Source organism: Merops nubicus, unplaced genomic scaffold (genome assembly GCF_000691845.1).
Source record: "Merops nubicus isolate BGI_N331 unplaced genomic scaffold, ASM69184v1 scaffold8509, whole genome shotgun sequence".
Lineage (NCBI taxonomy): Eukaryota > Metazoa > Chordata > Aves > Coraciiformes > Meropidae > Merops > Merops nubicus.
Window position 1 is genome coordinate 6469 of NW_008628958.1, and position 17042 is coordinate 23510.

The 17042-nt window shown below is 47.2% G+C and overlaps 1 protein-coding gene across 1 annotated transcript; it reads right to left on the reverse strand.

Moving 5' to 3' along the window:
• Window positions 1-2259: 2259 nt before the first annotated feature.
• On the reverse strand, window positions 2260-16571 carry KIAA1407 (KIAA1407 ortholog; the record flags this gene model as incomplete). Its single annotated transcript, XM_008946834.1, is given in 16 exon segments — window positions 2260-2392; window positions 3788-3942; window positions 4292-4444; window positions 4805-4948; window positions 6009-6110; window positions 7128-7210; window positions 8334-8428; window positions 8742-8824; window positions 8827-9201; window positions 10540-10765; window positions 11550-11740; window positions 13515-13671; window positions 14285-14508; window positions 14701-14879; window positions 15412-15543; window positions 16430-16571. Coding segments are annotated over 16 exon segments (2574 nt in total), but the record flags the coding sequence as incomplete, so codon positions are not given.
• Window positions 16572-17042: the final 471 nt, after the last annotated feature.

The following is a 17042-nucleotide window of genomic DNA, read 5'->3' on the forward strand; positions in this document are numbered from 1 at the left end:
GGTTGGGATCTGAACAGGGATCTTGCATCCCACGAGTCAACCCCTTCTCAGCAGCTGATCAGGTTCCCAGCTTTAAAAAGTCCAGTGTCTTGCTTTCCCTCCTACACCTGCCCACACAATGCATTCACAACCCCAAAAAGGAACATTCTCTTACTTGAAACTCTCCTCTAATCCCTGTTTGGGAATGACATGGAGATTCTCTGTGGGAAGAGAGAGAGCCTTTGATCCTGTTGGTATCTCAAGACATCTGCAGAAAGACAAGTTCATGAGTAGAACCACAAGTGCCTTCAGCTCTTCCCAGAGCTCTGCTCTGATTTGCCTGGGTGGCTCTTCTGCCTGGTGTTGAGCTTTGTCTCTTGGAAGGTTACTTTGTGCTGGCCACGAGGCCCTGGCCCTGAAACAAATCCAGTTAGGTGGGAGTGGTGTGTGCAGAAGGGTGAGACTTGGACACCCCAGCAGCCACCAGCAGCTTCAGGAACTCCAGTGCTGAAGACCAGGAGTTGGTCCAGGCAGGTGTGGGTTGAATGGGGAAGTCAAGAGGCCTCTTGTATCCTGTTATCAATGTACCTGATCCCTGAGCATCATCCCTGTCCTTCAGCTGGGCCCAGCTGCTGTGGCTTCAGGAGGCAAGAGCCAAGGCTTGTCAGAGCACAGCTCCTCCTGGATCCTCTTCTGGCTTCTCCATGCAGGAACTGTCCAGCTGACAGCACCTGATCAGGAGAAACTCTTTCAAAGCTGCTAAAAATGGAAGAAAACCCTGCAAAGTGAGAGGACTGGAGACAAAGGCCAGTTTCAAAAGTAAGTGTTGACTATACCTCAAGTTCTTTGTGGGGATTTATGTTCAAGATAAGCAGCTTTATCTCCATGGGTGGTGGCTGGGTGGGAGCTGTGGGCCTTGAGGACAAAAAGTGGGGTGTTGCTGGGGAAAGAATCTGCAGTTCAGGGAAACAGATGCACCCTCAAGTTACCAGCAGCTCAGAGCAGCCTCTTAGCTGTGAGTGCTGGAGATACAATTCAGGGGTGTTCCAAGAGCTCATTAGGGAGAGGGAGCACCAAGAGCAAGTGGGTTGCTCTTGCTCCACAGCTTGGCTCTCTGAACACGTGCCTGTGAGCAAATGCCCAACTCTGGAGCCCACTGCTGTGCTTGGGCACCTGACCTGTCCTGTGCCACTGGCCCAGGGCCCTCACCCTGGGCTTCAGTTGTCCTTCAGTTGGCTCCTGTCACACTTGGCATCCTTAACTCTGCTGTGTTCATGGCAGATTTGAGTTTATTGGAAACGTTCAGTGCACAGACAGGTTTATAAGATCATCTGACACAGTGGGTAACAGTAAACTCTCTCCTTCCTGCCACTCCCCAAGTGCTCCCTGTACTGCCAAATGCTTTTGGAGAGAACTTTGCCTGTCTTGTTGTGAGGGGAGAATGATTCCAGATTCCTGCCTCCTGCTGTTGCTAAGACAAGACATATTGGAGCTTGAAGGCATTACCTTGTCTGCACTGCTGCAGGTTAAACAGTGGTAAGAAACTTTAATCATGCCAGCTTTAGGTGATGTAAAACTACAGCCTGCCTTTGTCTGGGATTCTTTAAGTGCTGGATCAAGTGAAAAGGCTCAGACAGACTTGCACAATGCAGCCTTTACAGTTAAAAATGCTTAAGTGACAAGATAGGGGTTCCTAAACTCCTCATCACAGCTTGCCACCAAAATCAAAGCACTGTGCTTACTTGCTGGCCAGTGCTGCCAACTAGGCAGGGCCTGGAAAAAGAATCAAGGTTTTAGACTGCCCCTATGTGATTTACATAAATAGCTTTTCCTTCTCCTTCCATCCAAACTTTCCTGGCACTGGTTGGCTAGAAGCTGTTCCCTGGGTGGCTGAGGGTCAGCTGACAGGTCTGTTGGCTCTCTGGTCATGCTGTGCCACCCTACAGAGCACTGGCAGCAGAAAAGCACCAGGTTACTGCTTAAGGAAACACAGGCACAGTCCAGTTCTGTGCTCCCTGGGAAGGAGGAGGGTTTGTGCCAGTGCTGCAGCTCTGCAGGTGGAAATGGTGTGGGCCTGAAACACCCCCCTTGTGGGGAACAACCCCCTGAAGTGCAGAGTGAAAGTTTCTGTATGGGCTTAGTCTGTGACAGCAGTGACCCCAGGGAGGTTCCTTTTGGCTGCAAGACCCTTTGCACTGAGCAGGATTCCCCCTGGGAAGGCAGCACTGGACAGGATCAGTCTCTTTGTCCCCTTTCACAGCCACCTTGGATGCTCTTCTGTCACGTCTGGAAGTTGGGGAGAATTTCAGCTACTCTCCTGCGTAGCTGGTTTCTCCTTTCCTCTCTCTCCCTTTCCTTCTTCATCAGTGATGGGTACTGCCTCCAGGCCTTCAATGCATTCACCACGAGCCTCCTTAAATTTGGGACAGAAAGAACAAAGCAGTGACACACAGATGTGTGCAGAACACAAGAGGTGATCAAGGTGACTTCTCTGTGAGGGGTGAACTCCCCTAACCCAGCTGTGGGGTTTGTCCTTTCTGCTGCTGGTCAGGGCTGTGACACATTAAACTGCATGCAAATTGCTTCATTAATATGTCAATCATGCCAGGGGAAAAAGAACACCTTGCCCTTGTCTCTTCCTCTCCCAAGAATTTTGCTCCTCCCTCTGACAGGATTCATTAGCTGGTATTTGCTAGTCTGCAGATGAAAGGTATTTCCTGAGGAATAAACAGGGTCTCTGAAAGCAGTTTTTTGAAGAAAAATGCAGGCTTGTCTGGCACACCCAGCCAGGCTCAAATTCTTACCTGATTTTAACCACCCACCACAAGTGCCTTGTGCTCAGTTTCCACATGGGTAACAGGGAGCAATGGTCCTGTCTGAATATGTCAAGGTCTGAACTTCCCTTTGCCAGTCAGAGGGGCAAGAAGTAAGAAGGAGTGACAGGTGATTATGCTCCTCATAGGAGGTGATATGTAGAATAAACCCAGGCTCTTCCTGGGTCTGAATTTTCCCTCCTTCCTCTCATTTGCTGGCTGGTTGGATTAACTTGTGCACTGTTCTGGCAAGCTAGGACAGGTTTGCTCTACCATGGAAGAGGGGAATGGAATTGAATTCTTCCCCCAAGGTGCTGCAGATCCTGTTGGGGCTGTGCACAGGCACTGCCTGCAGCTGCCACGGTGAGGCAGGTGAACCTGCTTCCCCTTCCCGCTGAAATATGGATGGTTTTGTCTTCCGGCTAACATGTTCAGCTGAGGCAGTCGTGGGGCAGTGGCTGAACTGGGAGTGTCTGCTCCAATTCTCCCTCCCAAGTCAGGCTGACAATGGCATAAACCAAAAGATTTCTTAAGTAGGGTTTTTACTTGATCACCTTTTGGATTTGTGAACTGAATCAGCTGCTGCAGACAAAACAATACAGTGTAATTCCTGCACCATCATTGGCTTGCTGGAACTGTACTTAAAGATTTTCCTAAGGCAGCTTTTAGCAGAAGCTGCATGGTCACATCTGCTAATCAGCTTAGAAAGTTTCAGCTACTTATCTGCTTTGACTGTATTCTCTTCCAGCAGATTTAAAAGTCCTGTGAAGGGTACCACTAAATTTCCTCTTCCAGGCTGCATGGAAAATTCTTAACCATAAAGCTCTAATGCTGTTGTCGGTGCATATCACAGAAGCAAAATACCAGCAGTAAGGAATCTGTATCACATGTTTTTGGGGAGCAGATAATGGAGCTGCCAAAAGCAGTGCCTAAAATAATCTATGGGGTAGAATAAACCCAAATAAAATGAGCTGCTGGCAAGGGAGTGCACTTACTTGTTACTGTGTTCAGCAGCAATCTTCAGCTTCTCCCACAAGGTAGATTTTTCCTCCATGACCAGATCAAACCATGCCCAGAAGAACTTCCTCATCAGGCAGGCTGCATGGAGGGTACTTGCTCTCTCCTCCAGAGTGGAGAGATAATCCTTGTACTAGGGAAGGAGGCCAGAGAAAGAGCTCTCAGGGTGGCTTCCTTCTCCCAGCCTGCAGCCCAGGAAGCAGAAACAGCAAAGGGCAAGGGGGACAGGAGGGGAGGAACCAAACAGAGAGCAGGGTGAGAGTGCACAGGTGGAGGAGCAGCACAAGGGGAGTGTCCTGGCTGGAGGAGGAGGAGGATGGAGAGCTGAAAGAAGGTCTCAGGAGAAGAGTGTTGCTGGAATGGGGACAGTGTAGCACTGCAAAGGCTGGGCTGGAGGTGGGTGAGAGGACACTGGTGAGGGGACAGTGCAGCAGCAGCAGCTTGTTTGATATTGCTGCTCCCCCAGAGTGGTGCAGACAAACCTTGAGCCAGCTCCTGAGGCCCCGTCTCAGCAGCATCTGGGAGTAGAGGTCCTCAGCCCCAGCCACCTTCTCCCTGAGGCTCCTCTGGGTCTCCTGCAGCCAGGCCACCAGGCATCTCCTCTGCAGGCCCCTGCAGTGGTGCCTCTCTGCCACCTCAGGAGAGACAGCAGAGATGGCAGCTGGTGACTCCGACTAGAGACTGTATAAACACAAAGCTATGGAACACTGGGTACTCTATAATAGCACCTCAGCTTTTTGGGGACCCCAAAATGCAGATGTGTGACAGCTTATCAATGAGGATGCCATTCTTGGGGGTTTTTGATGACCTTTCATGATTATTGTCAGATGGGCTGATTTAAAGAACTAATACAGGGCAAGGTGTACAGGGAGAATTTTTGCTTTTCCCATCTCTAAATGGCTTAAGAGCCTATTAAGGTTTCTGATAAGTGCTGCATCCATCCTTTTTCCCTTCCTCCCATGGCACCAGTCCTTTCCTCTCTCCTCAGCACTTACCACCAGGTTCTCCTTAGCTTGCTCCCTCAGCCTTTTCCATGGCACCAATCCCAGCTTTCTGAGCAGGACCTTCTCATAGTGATCTCTGGCCTTTTTCTGGAGCTGCTCTTCTTTCTCCAGCCTCCTCTGCTTCTCCAGCTCTTTCTACAATACAAAGAGCAATATTTTTAATATCCTTCAGATGAAAAAGATGCTGAGCAATGACAATAGATTGCCATATTGAAGCTGGAGGGATCTGCATTGTCTTCAGCAGTGCAGACCAGACGTGACCTCATGCACCAGAATCTGTGCAGAAAGCAGAGCCAACTGCCTTGAAAATTCCCCCAGAAGATGCTGGTATTTCTGCACACTTCTTTGGGCCATGTATGTGGCCTTCCCTCAGCACTCCAGCTTGGTGTTGCTGTAGCAGATGTATCCTCTTGGCTACCAGCAGCACTGATGTAGCAGGAAGCTCCTTTTGATGGGCCTTCATCAGTGTGGGGAGGGGTGCTTTGTAGCTTGAGGAGGGCAGCTTTCTGTGGTTATAAAATCAGACTGAAAACAAGCCCAAAAAACTATTCCCAGTTTATGCACAGACCCCACCACTTTTATCTCACTTAAATAGCAGGAGAGGGACATGGGAATTATATAACTGTACAATACTACTTTTGACTGAGACTTGCAGAAGAAGTTCAAACATCCTAAAACAGTCAATCCAAGTAGAACAGTAGTCACAGGTCACATTCCTGTAGGATTTCCATGGGCTATTTGGGTTATTAGGACAGCTCATTTCCAAGCAACAATAATGAAGTGGAGCTATTCCTAGGCTACCTCCAAGGAGAGGATGCTTCTGTTCTCCAGGTGGAGAGTTGCCCTTGATATCTGTCAGGCTTGTTTACTTTTAAATCATGTGTTTATGACTGATATTGTGTATGGTGGAGGGGGATACAAGTGGAAGGAGCAGTTTGAAAGTAGGTGGAACATGCTGAGGGGGTTTAAATATCTGTGCCTCAGCAGTGAACACCTACCAGCTGAGACCTCTAGTCCTGCTGATGGAAGACTACCAAAAATGGGCAAGGTGGTGAGTCTGTAGAGTGGGTATTGTGCTGTGTAACTCTGGCTTACTCATGAAGACCTTCAGTTCCCATTAGTCTTGGTGCTGGTGGCTAATGGCTCTTCCCTACCCATGCTGAAGGGGAGGGGAAAAGGGGAGGTGTTTGATCACCAGTTTCTGCTGCCTTCTCTCTTCTCGTCGTTTTTCCTTCTGAGCTTCCTTTTCCTCAGCCTCCTTCCTCTGTTGTGCTTCCTCTTCAGCCTTCAGCTGGGCCTTGAGATGGAGAAAAAGGAGAAAGATAAATATTTTGGCCCCTGTCACCTTTTCAGAGAACACAGACCTCCAAGCTTGCCCAGTGTTCCTCTAATGCTGACAAGCAACTGCAATTTCAGAAGGAAGCAGATTGTCACAGACTAGACATGATCTGTGCTGGACAATTTGCTGTGGGAAGGGGAAGGAGGGACTGTTCTACTTTCTACTACCTACCTCTCTACATACAGCTATCTATAGATATCTTTTTACTGCTTATATATTTAGAAAGATAGATAAATATTTTGGCCTGTGTCACCTTTTCAGAGAACACAGACCTCCAAGCTTCCCCAGTATTCCTCTAATGCTGACAAGCAACTGCAATTTCAGAAGCAGATTGTCACAGACTAGACATGATCTGTGCTGGACAATTTGCTGTGGGAAGGGGAAGGAGGGACTGTTCTACTTTCTACTACCTACCTCTCTACATACAGCTATCTATAGATATCTTTTTACTGCTTATATATTTCTTTGCCCTAAATTATAGTATTTGCCTGCTCTTCCCCTAAAAAATTTAAACCACATACCAAATTATTTATTGATAACTTGATGACTTAAATCAGTTCTGAATCCCTGGGCTCTGCTCTGAAGTTTTACTTCTAAATGCAAAGCAGCATTATAGATACCCAAACATTTATTTCCCCAAACCCTGAAGATCAAAGAAATCGTTTTACTTGGCACAACGTTCTCCTCTGAATGTTTATCTACTTTGCAAACCCCATTTCACTTTTTTTCTCTTCATTTTGCTTCCACCCTTCCTGTCCTCATCAAGGACACGTTATGGTTGGGGGGTGGCTGTGAGAAGTGTCTCCAAATGCAGCAACAACGACTTCTTTTGATGTGTGCTGGACAACTCTTTCTCAAAAGCTATAAAACACTTTTCCTTAGTCCTTTTCTTAGTCCCTGACTCAGGTGAAACCAGCATTTTTTTGGTAATTAAAAAGGTGTGAAAGAGACTTGATGATTTTCCACTTCCCCTACCAGTTTCTCCTCCTCTCTTTGTTGCTTGGCTTCCTCCAGTCTCCGCCTCCGCTCCGCACGCTGAGCTGCTCTCTCCTCCATGGCTGCAGACACAGAGCACGTCAGGCTTGGTGGAAGGGAGCCACAGGATGATGGCAGGAGTTGGGGGAACAAGGAGGAGCCCTTCCCCCTGCTGCCAGACCCCTACAGAGCTGGCAATGCCAGCACAACCTCCTACAGCCAGCAGTGTCGTCAGCAAGGAACCCCGAAGTATTTCTGAGATGATTCAGGGCTGCCCCAGTCAGACCCACTGCACCCTCCCTGACTGAGCCACAACCAGGAGGCTCAGCTGTGAAAGGAGCTGTGAGAGGTTTTATCTCTGGCTTCCCTGAGAGAGGGATGAGGCTCAGGGCACCTCATTTAGCAGCAGTTGCTGTGAGGTTTCTAGTAAGCTCCAGTGGCTTATTTAGAGTGACTTGTGAGGGAAAGCATCCCTGCCACAGAGACACACTTTGTCCTGCTAGGGAGAACTCCTGCCTAATGCTGCTCCTGGCAGATAAATGGTGATGCAGGGATCTTGCTGGCCATGAGGGAGGTTCCAGAACACCTTTCATGCAGACTGTGACCACCCCCCAGTTGATATGGCAGAACAAGACCTAGGGATAGAGCAGAACCCATCTTAATTTGCTGCATGAAGAGGCTGTTCTGCATGTTTAACAGGTGTGGGGTGTTCCAGTGGGGCCAGAGAAGGGGACAGAGCTCACAGAAAGCAGGGATCCAGAGCTCTTCCCCAGCTGTCTCACAAAAACCTTCAGTATTAGGCACTTAATTCCCTTTGAAATCTCAATACTGCTGTCAGAGTTAGATGAAGATGACTGGTCAGGTAAAGTGTCCCTTGGATGTGCAATGAAGGCAATAAGAGTGACAGCAAAAAACCTTGTAGGAGCTTCTCTCTCTGAGTCTTGTCACACCAGAAGCAATCACAAGTGCTACCACAGTGTACTAACCATGGAATTGAGGGGCTTCTAGTGGCCCAGGTTCTACAGATGCCTGACCTGGGCATGAAAACAGCTCACTGCCTCACAGCACTGGTCAGGCTGGGAAAGAGAATGCCAAGTTTTACTTACATACTGTAAGCAACCAGCAAGGCTGAGGCAAAGAAAGAAGTTTCCAGACAAGCTGCTGAGAAAAGTGGCCTGGAATGGTCTTTGCTGTGTCAAACAGTACCTTTCAGGAGGGGGTGAACTGAGGTCAGCTGGCTGGAGGGCCTCCTGCCTTGTATCCCTGCCCTTGTGTGTTCTGGCCCAGGAGAAACAGGTGGACTAGGAAAGGAAATAAAGTAAAGAAATCCATCAATGAATGTGGTCAAATGTTTCACACCTACCACCTATGCTTCAGAAATGGGCCTTGTAGGTTCTATTCTCCATTCTGCTGCATTTTTGTTCTGAATCCTTGATACCTTTCTTCTGCTTGAAATGGGATTAATGATGCATCCAGCCTGATACCCCCCTTCAGGCTAAGTCAGAGGGGAGAGGAAGAGCAGATAGCACCAGCACGACTGAAGTGGACCTGGCAAACTCTGTCTCAACTTGTGTAAGCATTACTAATTGAGCTTGCTTTATCAAGGCTATGTACCTCAGCTGGGTCATGGTCTTGCCCCTGGATGGGGTTTTCCTCTCTGCTTTTTCCTCCCTGGTTTGTGAAGCAGAGTTTTCAGTGGCTGGGTTACAGCCATGGCTTGTGCTGCCTCTTCTTTAGCACAGCCCAACCTCTGATTTTCCTGCAGTTCAAGGATCAGCTTTTGCTGTTTCTGAAGCTGCTGCCTCTGCTCCTCCATCAGTTGTTGCTGGAAGGCATGAGGGTGTTCACCATGGCTGCCAGGAGCAGGAGCTCTCTTTGGACCAGGGGCCTGAGACTGCTGGGGGAGAGTGGCTCCCTGGGTCCTGCACACAGCCTGGGCACCCAGGGCTGTGTGTTTTGGGGCCATCTCCCAGGCAAATTTGGATTTTCTGTAGGAATCAGATGTGTGAGCAGCATCCCAACAAGAGTGGTCTCTGGTCTCAGCTTCATTCTGTACGAGGCAAGTTTCAGTTGGCTACAGGAAAACAAAATAAAACAAGAGTGGAAAATTTTTGATTAAAACCAAGCACTCTTCTGCCTTCCCTACAAAGCAAGTGTTTCTTTAATGCAGATCTAGTGAGATGCCTGAGAAGTAGGGTAATCTCAGCTATGCAATCTTTATCCAGCTCCTGCTCAGGGCAGAGGGGCCCTGTTAGGCACAAAAAGGGAAGCTGGGGGAAAGAACTTTTAAGGAGCTGTGTGCCACTTCACTGGCAGGAAGAAATCCTCATCAAGCAAGAGCTCTGGCAGGGATGTATCCTGAGGATTTTGTTAGGGAGCACAGCTCAGGACATGAGCTGATCTCTGAGATAACACACACCCTTTTGAACTGTGTTGTCCCCACTCAGTGCTTAAATGGAGAAAAAAGGAGAAAAAAAAGAACACAATTGTTGAAGTGATCTACACAGCTGATCTACTGGCCAGTCTCTTTTCAGCTGGAAGAGAAGTCCACAGCATGCTGCTTCCTCATGGCTTTTGTCTAGCTTTGATAAATATTACCAAGAAAGTGGTGCCCAGTGGGGAATGAGGCTGCACCTTTTCTGGCACATGGTATTGCTCTGAAGAGACAGCAGATATAAGGTCTGCTTTCTCACTCCTAGGTCAAAGCCCAAATTCAGTCTCATCTTTCCAGCACAAATTTTAACAGTGAATCAGAAGAAAAATATTGGGCCAAGTAGGGGGATAAAAGCACCGTAGGAAATCAAACTTCTCCTGACACTTAAGCAAAGACAAAGCTTGACCTGTAATAGGTGTGTGTGAGCTCTCACACTGGGATTGGGATACTGCTGTGGTGCAGGTTTTTCAGGCAGAAAAGAAGGGCTGGCTCTGACCTGACAAATGACAATTTAAGGAAGCAACCTCTGAGTCTCCTCTCCTACCTCCTTGCGATGCGCATTATCCTGAAACAGCCACTGACAACGTTTCTACCCCATGCTTAAGAGCTGGAGAGCTGCAGTGGCATGACAAAAATCTCTTGTCATGCAGTCAAGCATTATTCTTTTTAAGTCTAAGCAGGCATCAAAGATGTAACTAATCTCTCAGCAAAAGGGATCTGGGGGTGGGACGCTCGTTGCGGCTCTCAGTACATGAAGGGTGGTTCTCTGGCAGCATTAGAGATTATTTTTAAAACTCACCCCCACTGTCCTTCACTTCTGCCTCTGATTTTTAAAGACTTCTCTCCTGAACAGTTGCAGGCAGGTATTGGTGGGGGGGGTCACCCTGGAAAGAAGCCTTCCTCTGGGACAACACACTCCCCAGTACTTGGTGAGAGCGCTGAAACGCCAACAGACAGAACTACCCAGGAAGGCTTTACCTTGCCTTGCTGCAAATCTTGGTGTTGGTTTAATTCTGCTGTCCCAGGCTTGTTAACCTTCCCCAGTGACACGGCCTCCAGGAGCTGTGCCATCTTCCTCCTCATCTCCTCCCTCCTGAGCTGCAGCTCTCTCTTCTCTGTCTCCGCCCGGCTCCAGCGCCGCCAGGCCAGGAAGCAGCCGCGCAGGAGCCGGCGCTGGTGGTGCTCTACAGACACACGTTTCTTCCTGCAGGAGACACCATCTGAGTCAGGAGAGGAGTGAGGCTTCTGCCCAGGCCTGCCTGAAACAACCACATCAAGTACAGCAGCCCAGGCCATGGCACAAGGTCCCATTATCCCCTCCCCAGATCTTTGTGGTGCTTAATTCCGAAGGGCCTCCGAAGCTGCACGGAGTTTCTCCCAGGAGCAGCAGGAGGGCAGAAAGGATGCTCCTTATTTGGAAGTAAGATTCCCTAGTTCAGGTTTTGTCCTCTCCTGTGTCATCCTTGGGTTTAGGATTGGTACAAAAGAGGTGTCCTGTGCCCTTGCTAGCTGTGTAAGGGGGGTGGCAACAGTGCCTCACCACACAGCCTGCCAGACACCTGCAAGAGCAAAATTTTCTCTGGCTGGTGAATGCTTTCAATTCATCCAACAGCCTCCTTAATGAAAGGCACTGGCCAAAATGATCTATGCTGAAATTTCTGCTACTGAAATAGGAACTAACTATGTTAATCAGGAGTAAATGTGGCACCTCATATGCTCTGGGGTCCTGAGCAAGCCAAGGTGAGATTCTTCAGGGAAGGCACCTACAGAGCGAGTGAGACACTGCTGGGAAGTGTTAAAGCTCTTGCTTATCCCTGTCCTCCTTTCCATCTGTGCCACCAGGCTCTGACAGACTGCAGGAATGGAGCAATTTGCTCAAAAAGTTCCTGTCCTCCTCCTGCTGGCTCACTGGCAAGCCCCTCTTACAGTCCCTGACCACTGCAGTACCCAAGTGCTGCTGCAGGAGTTCCACAGAGCAGGGTCACTACCTGTTTTGCTCTTGGAGGTGAAATTCCAACTGTCGTGTCTCCTGCTCCACCTTCTGGGCCCAAGTGTAGTTCCTCCAGGCTCTCAGGGCCTTCAGCTGGCACCTCCAGTCAGCAAGGGCTCTGGCTTTTCCCATTTTCACTCTGTGCTCCAGCATGACTTTCAGCCAAGCAGAGAAATGTTGCTGCATGCACTGCAGGGGAAGAGTTTCAGAAAACCAGTGAGCAAGGTTCAGCCCATCACACACATGCTGGTCCTGTCCACCCTTCCCCTTAGCTGACTGTCCTTTTTGAGGTTCTTTTTAGAATCCTCACTTTCAACAATTACCTTAAGGGTGAGAAGCAAAAAAAATAATGCAGAGCATGGGCAGGTCTTCTACAAAAACCAGAAAGGAACTAAAAAGATACTAACATGGGGCTCTCTGCTTTTGAGTGAAACACACTTAGCTCAGCAAGTGTAAAGGAATAAAATGGGTGAGGAACATGTCTAATGTTTCTAACATTTCTAATTTCTAACATTTCTAATTTCTAACATTTCTAATTTCTAACATTTCTAATTTCTAAAGACAAGCTGGAAAGATGTTTCAAAATCTAGAAAATGTCTAAGATGCTACAGGTGAGAATAATTCCTTGGAGAACAGTTCACCAATATCTCCATGGAGTTTTTTTAAACTTAGACAAAACTCAGGACACTTCCTAGCATGAATTTATGACATGACCTAAGCTCAGCCTTGTTCCAGTAGGAAGCCAAACCCTTCCCCTATTGTGTAGCTAAGACTCGCTGCCTCTGGGAGTGATCTACGTTGTACAGAACAGCAATTTTCTGTCTAATCTACCCCATAATTCCAGCCCTGTCACTGCAGACACTGTTCATTTTGATCCTCCAAGTGGGTCAACTCACAGGACTCAGCTGTTCCCCTTTTGTCATTAATGCCTTGTTTTAATTGCATTCCCCTCAGTCACGGAAATCTCCCGATGGAGAATTACAGCAAAGGACAAAATGTCACTGCATTAACTGGGGTTTTTTTTTCCTGCTTTAAGAAAATAATCAAAGTGTCACTGTTGCTTAGCTCAGCTAAGATGTGGCTTCTCACATTTATGCCAACCCTAAATTGTTCTGTGGTTTCATCCAGGCTTATCTTCATAGCTTGGATTGTACTGCTGAGCAGTTGCCAAGCTCAGATCCAGCAGACAAGCAGATGAAGTGAGCCATGGGGAGAATCACCATAAAAGCCAGGGGATTATGAATAAAAAAATAATTCTAGATGTAGATAAGTAGGCATTAATGATGATGAGTGCTCTATTAATTGAAAACATTCTGTGATGGATGGCATTCCTACCTGCACTCAGGGAAATTTATTCCCTTTGCTGAGACTGCCCATATAAAAATCACTCAGTACAAAAAGATGGCTCTTGAATTGCAAGTATTTGATACAATTAGATGTTTAACCCAGAGCTGGATGTGGTATCAGAATAATGAGGGTAAAAGAAGTAAGTTCCTGCTAAGAATTATTAAAGTCTGCATGTTTGCCTAAAAAGAGCTGTGGCAATACCACAGAACATCCTGCTGCCTACAGAGGGGGTGGATCCTTGAAGAACCTGTGTCAGAAACCCTTTTGTGCCACTTCCCCACTCCTCCTTCCTTCCTCAAAGGAAAACAAATCTTGCTCTGCTCCTCCTCTGTACATCTGCCTGTTTCTCAACTGCAGAAGCCTTTATGTTCACAGCTGTCCTGAGAGCCACACCTTTTCCCCAATTCTAAAGCAAACCTCCCACTGAGGACACCTGAAGCACAGCCACGCTGGGCATGGAGGCTCAGAATTTCTTGCTCCTGCTCTTGCAAGATGCTTTTTGCCCTGTTTTTCTACTTCCCTGGTTAAAATTTCTGACAACTAGGACTTTTTACTTCAGTTTTGCAAAAGGTAGCTGAGGGCAGGTAGTTCAGAATCTCAGAAGAGTGATGCTCACCTTCTGTTTATTGGTGTGGATTCTGTGCAGCAGCTCCTGCACCCTTCTCTGTTTCTCCTCTGCTTGCTCCTCCTCTCTCAGGACAAGGGCTGGTGATGCAGCAATAGACCCCTCCTGCATTGGCAGCTTCTGACTTTTGTCTTTTCTCTCCCCCTTCCTGGAAAGTGAACAAACATACAGATCTAACAGAATGAGGAAAGTACTGTAGCACAGTTCACTCTCTTTTTGGCCAGTCCTAAGAGAATCACCTCTACAGATTGAAAAGTTACTCATTATTCAACTTAGCCTTGGAAAACAGCCTCTGTCATGGTTTGGGGTCTTGGATATTAAACAGTCTGGAGCATGTCCAAAATGTAGCAAGCAGAAGAAAATAGTAAGAGTTCAATAAAGCACTTCCAGGAGAGAAGATTTAGCATCTCAGGGTTACCTAAGTAAAAAATAGCATCCCTATAAGTCTGTGACATCTCTGTGACAATCCAAGCTCAGCAGAAGCAAAAATTATGTCTCTGCAGACACACTCCTGCTTTGTGATGCAGTGTGCATGCTGGTCATGGCTGAGGAGAGGCTCACAGTGTCTTGAGCCCATCTTCCCACTCATGACAAACTCCTCCACTGATGTTGGTAACGAAGGAATAAAAGGTTCTAGGAGAGTTCAGAGAGAGTAGAGGAATAGCAGATGTTTCTCCTGGGACCAGCACTCTCAGGTTTAGCAAAAGGAGCTGATAAGCTTTCTTCAGATGGTTCTTTCCATGCCCCCCTCTCCCTCTTACGTTCTCCAGGCTTCTGCCATGCTGTGCCTCTTCTCAGCCATTTCCTTCCTCAGCTTCACCATTTCCCTCCGGATCTCCTCCTCCTCCTTCTTGGCCAGCAGAGCCTTCCTCCTCTCCTCCTCCTGTGCTCTGAGCCTGGCCTCACACAGCTCCAGTTTCTTGAGGGATTCTGCTTGTCTCTGAAGTTCTAACGCCTTCTGACGCCTCACTCGCTTTTCCTTCACCTGGGAAGGAGGAAATCAGCCAAAGGCAAAGAAAACACCAAAGGCTGAAGAATCTGAGGTTCACCTAAGCTGTGTGAGACTATCCTCAAGGTGTTGGCCTCCAGGTCAGAGATTATTGCAGGTTGGGAGAGGATACTGGGGGAGTATCACTGAGCATTTACTCTTAATCCTGTAATCCTCAGTCTTGCTCACCTGCTTGTGTCTGAGCTCCATGATGACTCGTGGATCTGCAAGTCTTTCTTGCTCCTTGATGTCTTCAAGCCTAAGGTTTTGCTCTATCCTCCAGCTCACAGCTTTGCTCTGCAAAAGATGCCCTAGGTATTCTTGGACAGAAGAACTTTCCAATTCATTTTCCAGAGAGCTGCACAAGTCTGAAATGAGGAATTCAGATTATCTCAGGCTGGTGTGAAAGGAATAAACCCCCCTCTGTCTCAGAGCACAAAGCCCAACCTAATTAAAGGGCTCACTTTCCCAGACTCTGAATGCATTTCTGATGAAAGCAGACACACTGACTGCACTCCACTTATCCCCAAAGAGTCTTAATCAGTCTCTCATTGAACGTGCCCAAGCAGTAACAACATTTCTTCCAGTTTTTTTACTGCCTTGCCTCTGAGCATCTCAAATGGCTGTATAAATCTGACAGGCCCATACACAAAAGAAATAAAATTTCTCTTCTATGAAGGGAGAGGCTGAATGTTTATGAGCTGCATTTGTGCAGCCCCACAGGGAGCTCCTCTAAGAGCAGGGGGAGAAAAATTATCACCTGTAATCTTGTTCCTACTAAGCCCACTATCCTGGCCTTGAAGCAACTTTCACCTCTCAGCCTGACAAGCCATGAGGCCTGGCTCCCTTCCCCAGCACATCTCAGCAAGGAAGGCAGGGACTGCTTTGCTGTGCTCTCACCATCAAACTGGTTGTACTTCAGGGGGGCTGCAGAAGGCTTCTCCAGGGGCACAGAGTCAACATCCTCTTCTCCATCACTCATCAGCTCCACTTGCAGTTTGGACTTCATCCAGTTCCTGAGCAGCTCTTGGGCTATCATAAGGAAAGAGACTGATGACCTCATTTGCTTAAAAAATATATGGGGTTAAGTGTAAACTAGCAAGAGCCTTTTCTGGAATAGTTACACCCCATGCTGGGAAGGCATGAAGTGACTGAAAGCTGATCAGCAACAGAAAATGGAATAAAACTAATAGTTCTTTTTCTCATCTCTTGTAACTGTAAAAGAACAGGAAGAGAAGGTGGCAAGCTTTTTCCCTGTCACAACCAAATTTTTTCATCCAAGTTTCTGTGGACACTTGGATCACTCCTGTGATTGTTACAGCATGTACCAAGGAGATGGAATTCACATGAGGTCTAACTTGGGTAACTTTCATATGTTTAACCACTGCACTTCTGGACACTTAGATATTTTCCACATGTACAGCTGAGGTTGTCATGTGTTAAATACAAAAAGAACCACTGTTTGGATAAATGTTTGCTTCTTGTATTAATTTTCACAGGTACTATAGCAAGGAATATTTTGCATGGGAATCAAAGTAAAACCACACAATTATTCACAGATGTGAAAATTATGTAGAGCAAACTATCAAAAATACATTGGGTAATTTCATCCCATTTCCTACAGCCCACTAACTTCTGTTTGGCCATGCAGTGTGTCATCAGGGTTAGTATTCATCCCCATCCTGATGTGAAATCTCCAGGAGACAAGAAGTTTATCCTTCTCTTAGGCAGGCTTACTAAGGTCTACCTCAAACTCCAAGTGATTCATCTCACACCTTCCTCCATGAGATGAAAAGCATCTTGCTGCCAACTGTTTCTTATGGTCTCAAGCTTTTAAAGAGCCTGTTCAGACCAGAACACTGCTGGGTCAAACCCAGTTCATTTTAGGCAGCTTGTGTCAGGTAGGATTTCAGCTCACCTTCCTCATAGACCTCATCATGATCTTGCAGCTGTTCCATGGTTCCCAAATCTGTCACGGGACCATAAGACTCCTGTGGATACCTTGACTTTTGAAGGGAAAAAGCTTCAGAGACAGCATACTTAGAGGCTTGGTCCACTCTCTTGAAATTAAAGAAAGGAAAACATTTCTAAGACTTGCTGGATATCCATTTTTAAACTTTCTGTATCCAAGTTTCTCCTACAGAGAGAGCAAATGTCAGTGGGAATGTAACACAAGACAGCATGGCTGTTATAAGAAATAGATTTCTTTTGAATCACATTTCTGATTGACTGGAGAAATTTGACTTAGAAGTCATTAAGTAATAAGCATTCATTTGGCAATTAGTGATTGGAGAGCACGTAGGGTGAATGCAAACTGGATGGAAAAATGGATGAAGACTTGCTGAGCTAGTTCCCAGCAACCACTGACTGCAAAATTTGGTATCAGCATTCTGATCACCAGGCTGGCCACTGTGTAAATCGTCCAAGTGACTTTCTGTCATCTGATTCATCTCTGGAGAGGTGTAAATGGCCCCGAGGTGCCCCTGCCTTTTCACACATAACACCTGTACCCCAGCCAGCCAGCATTCCTG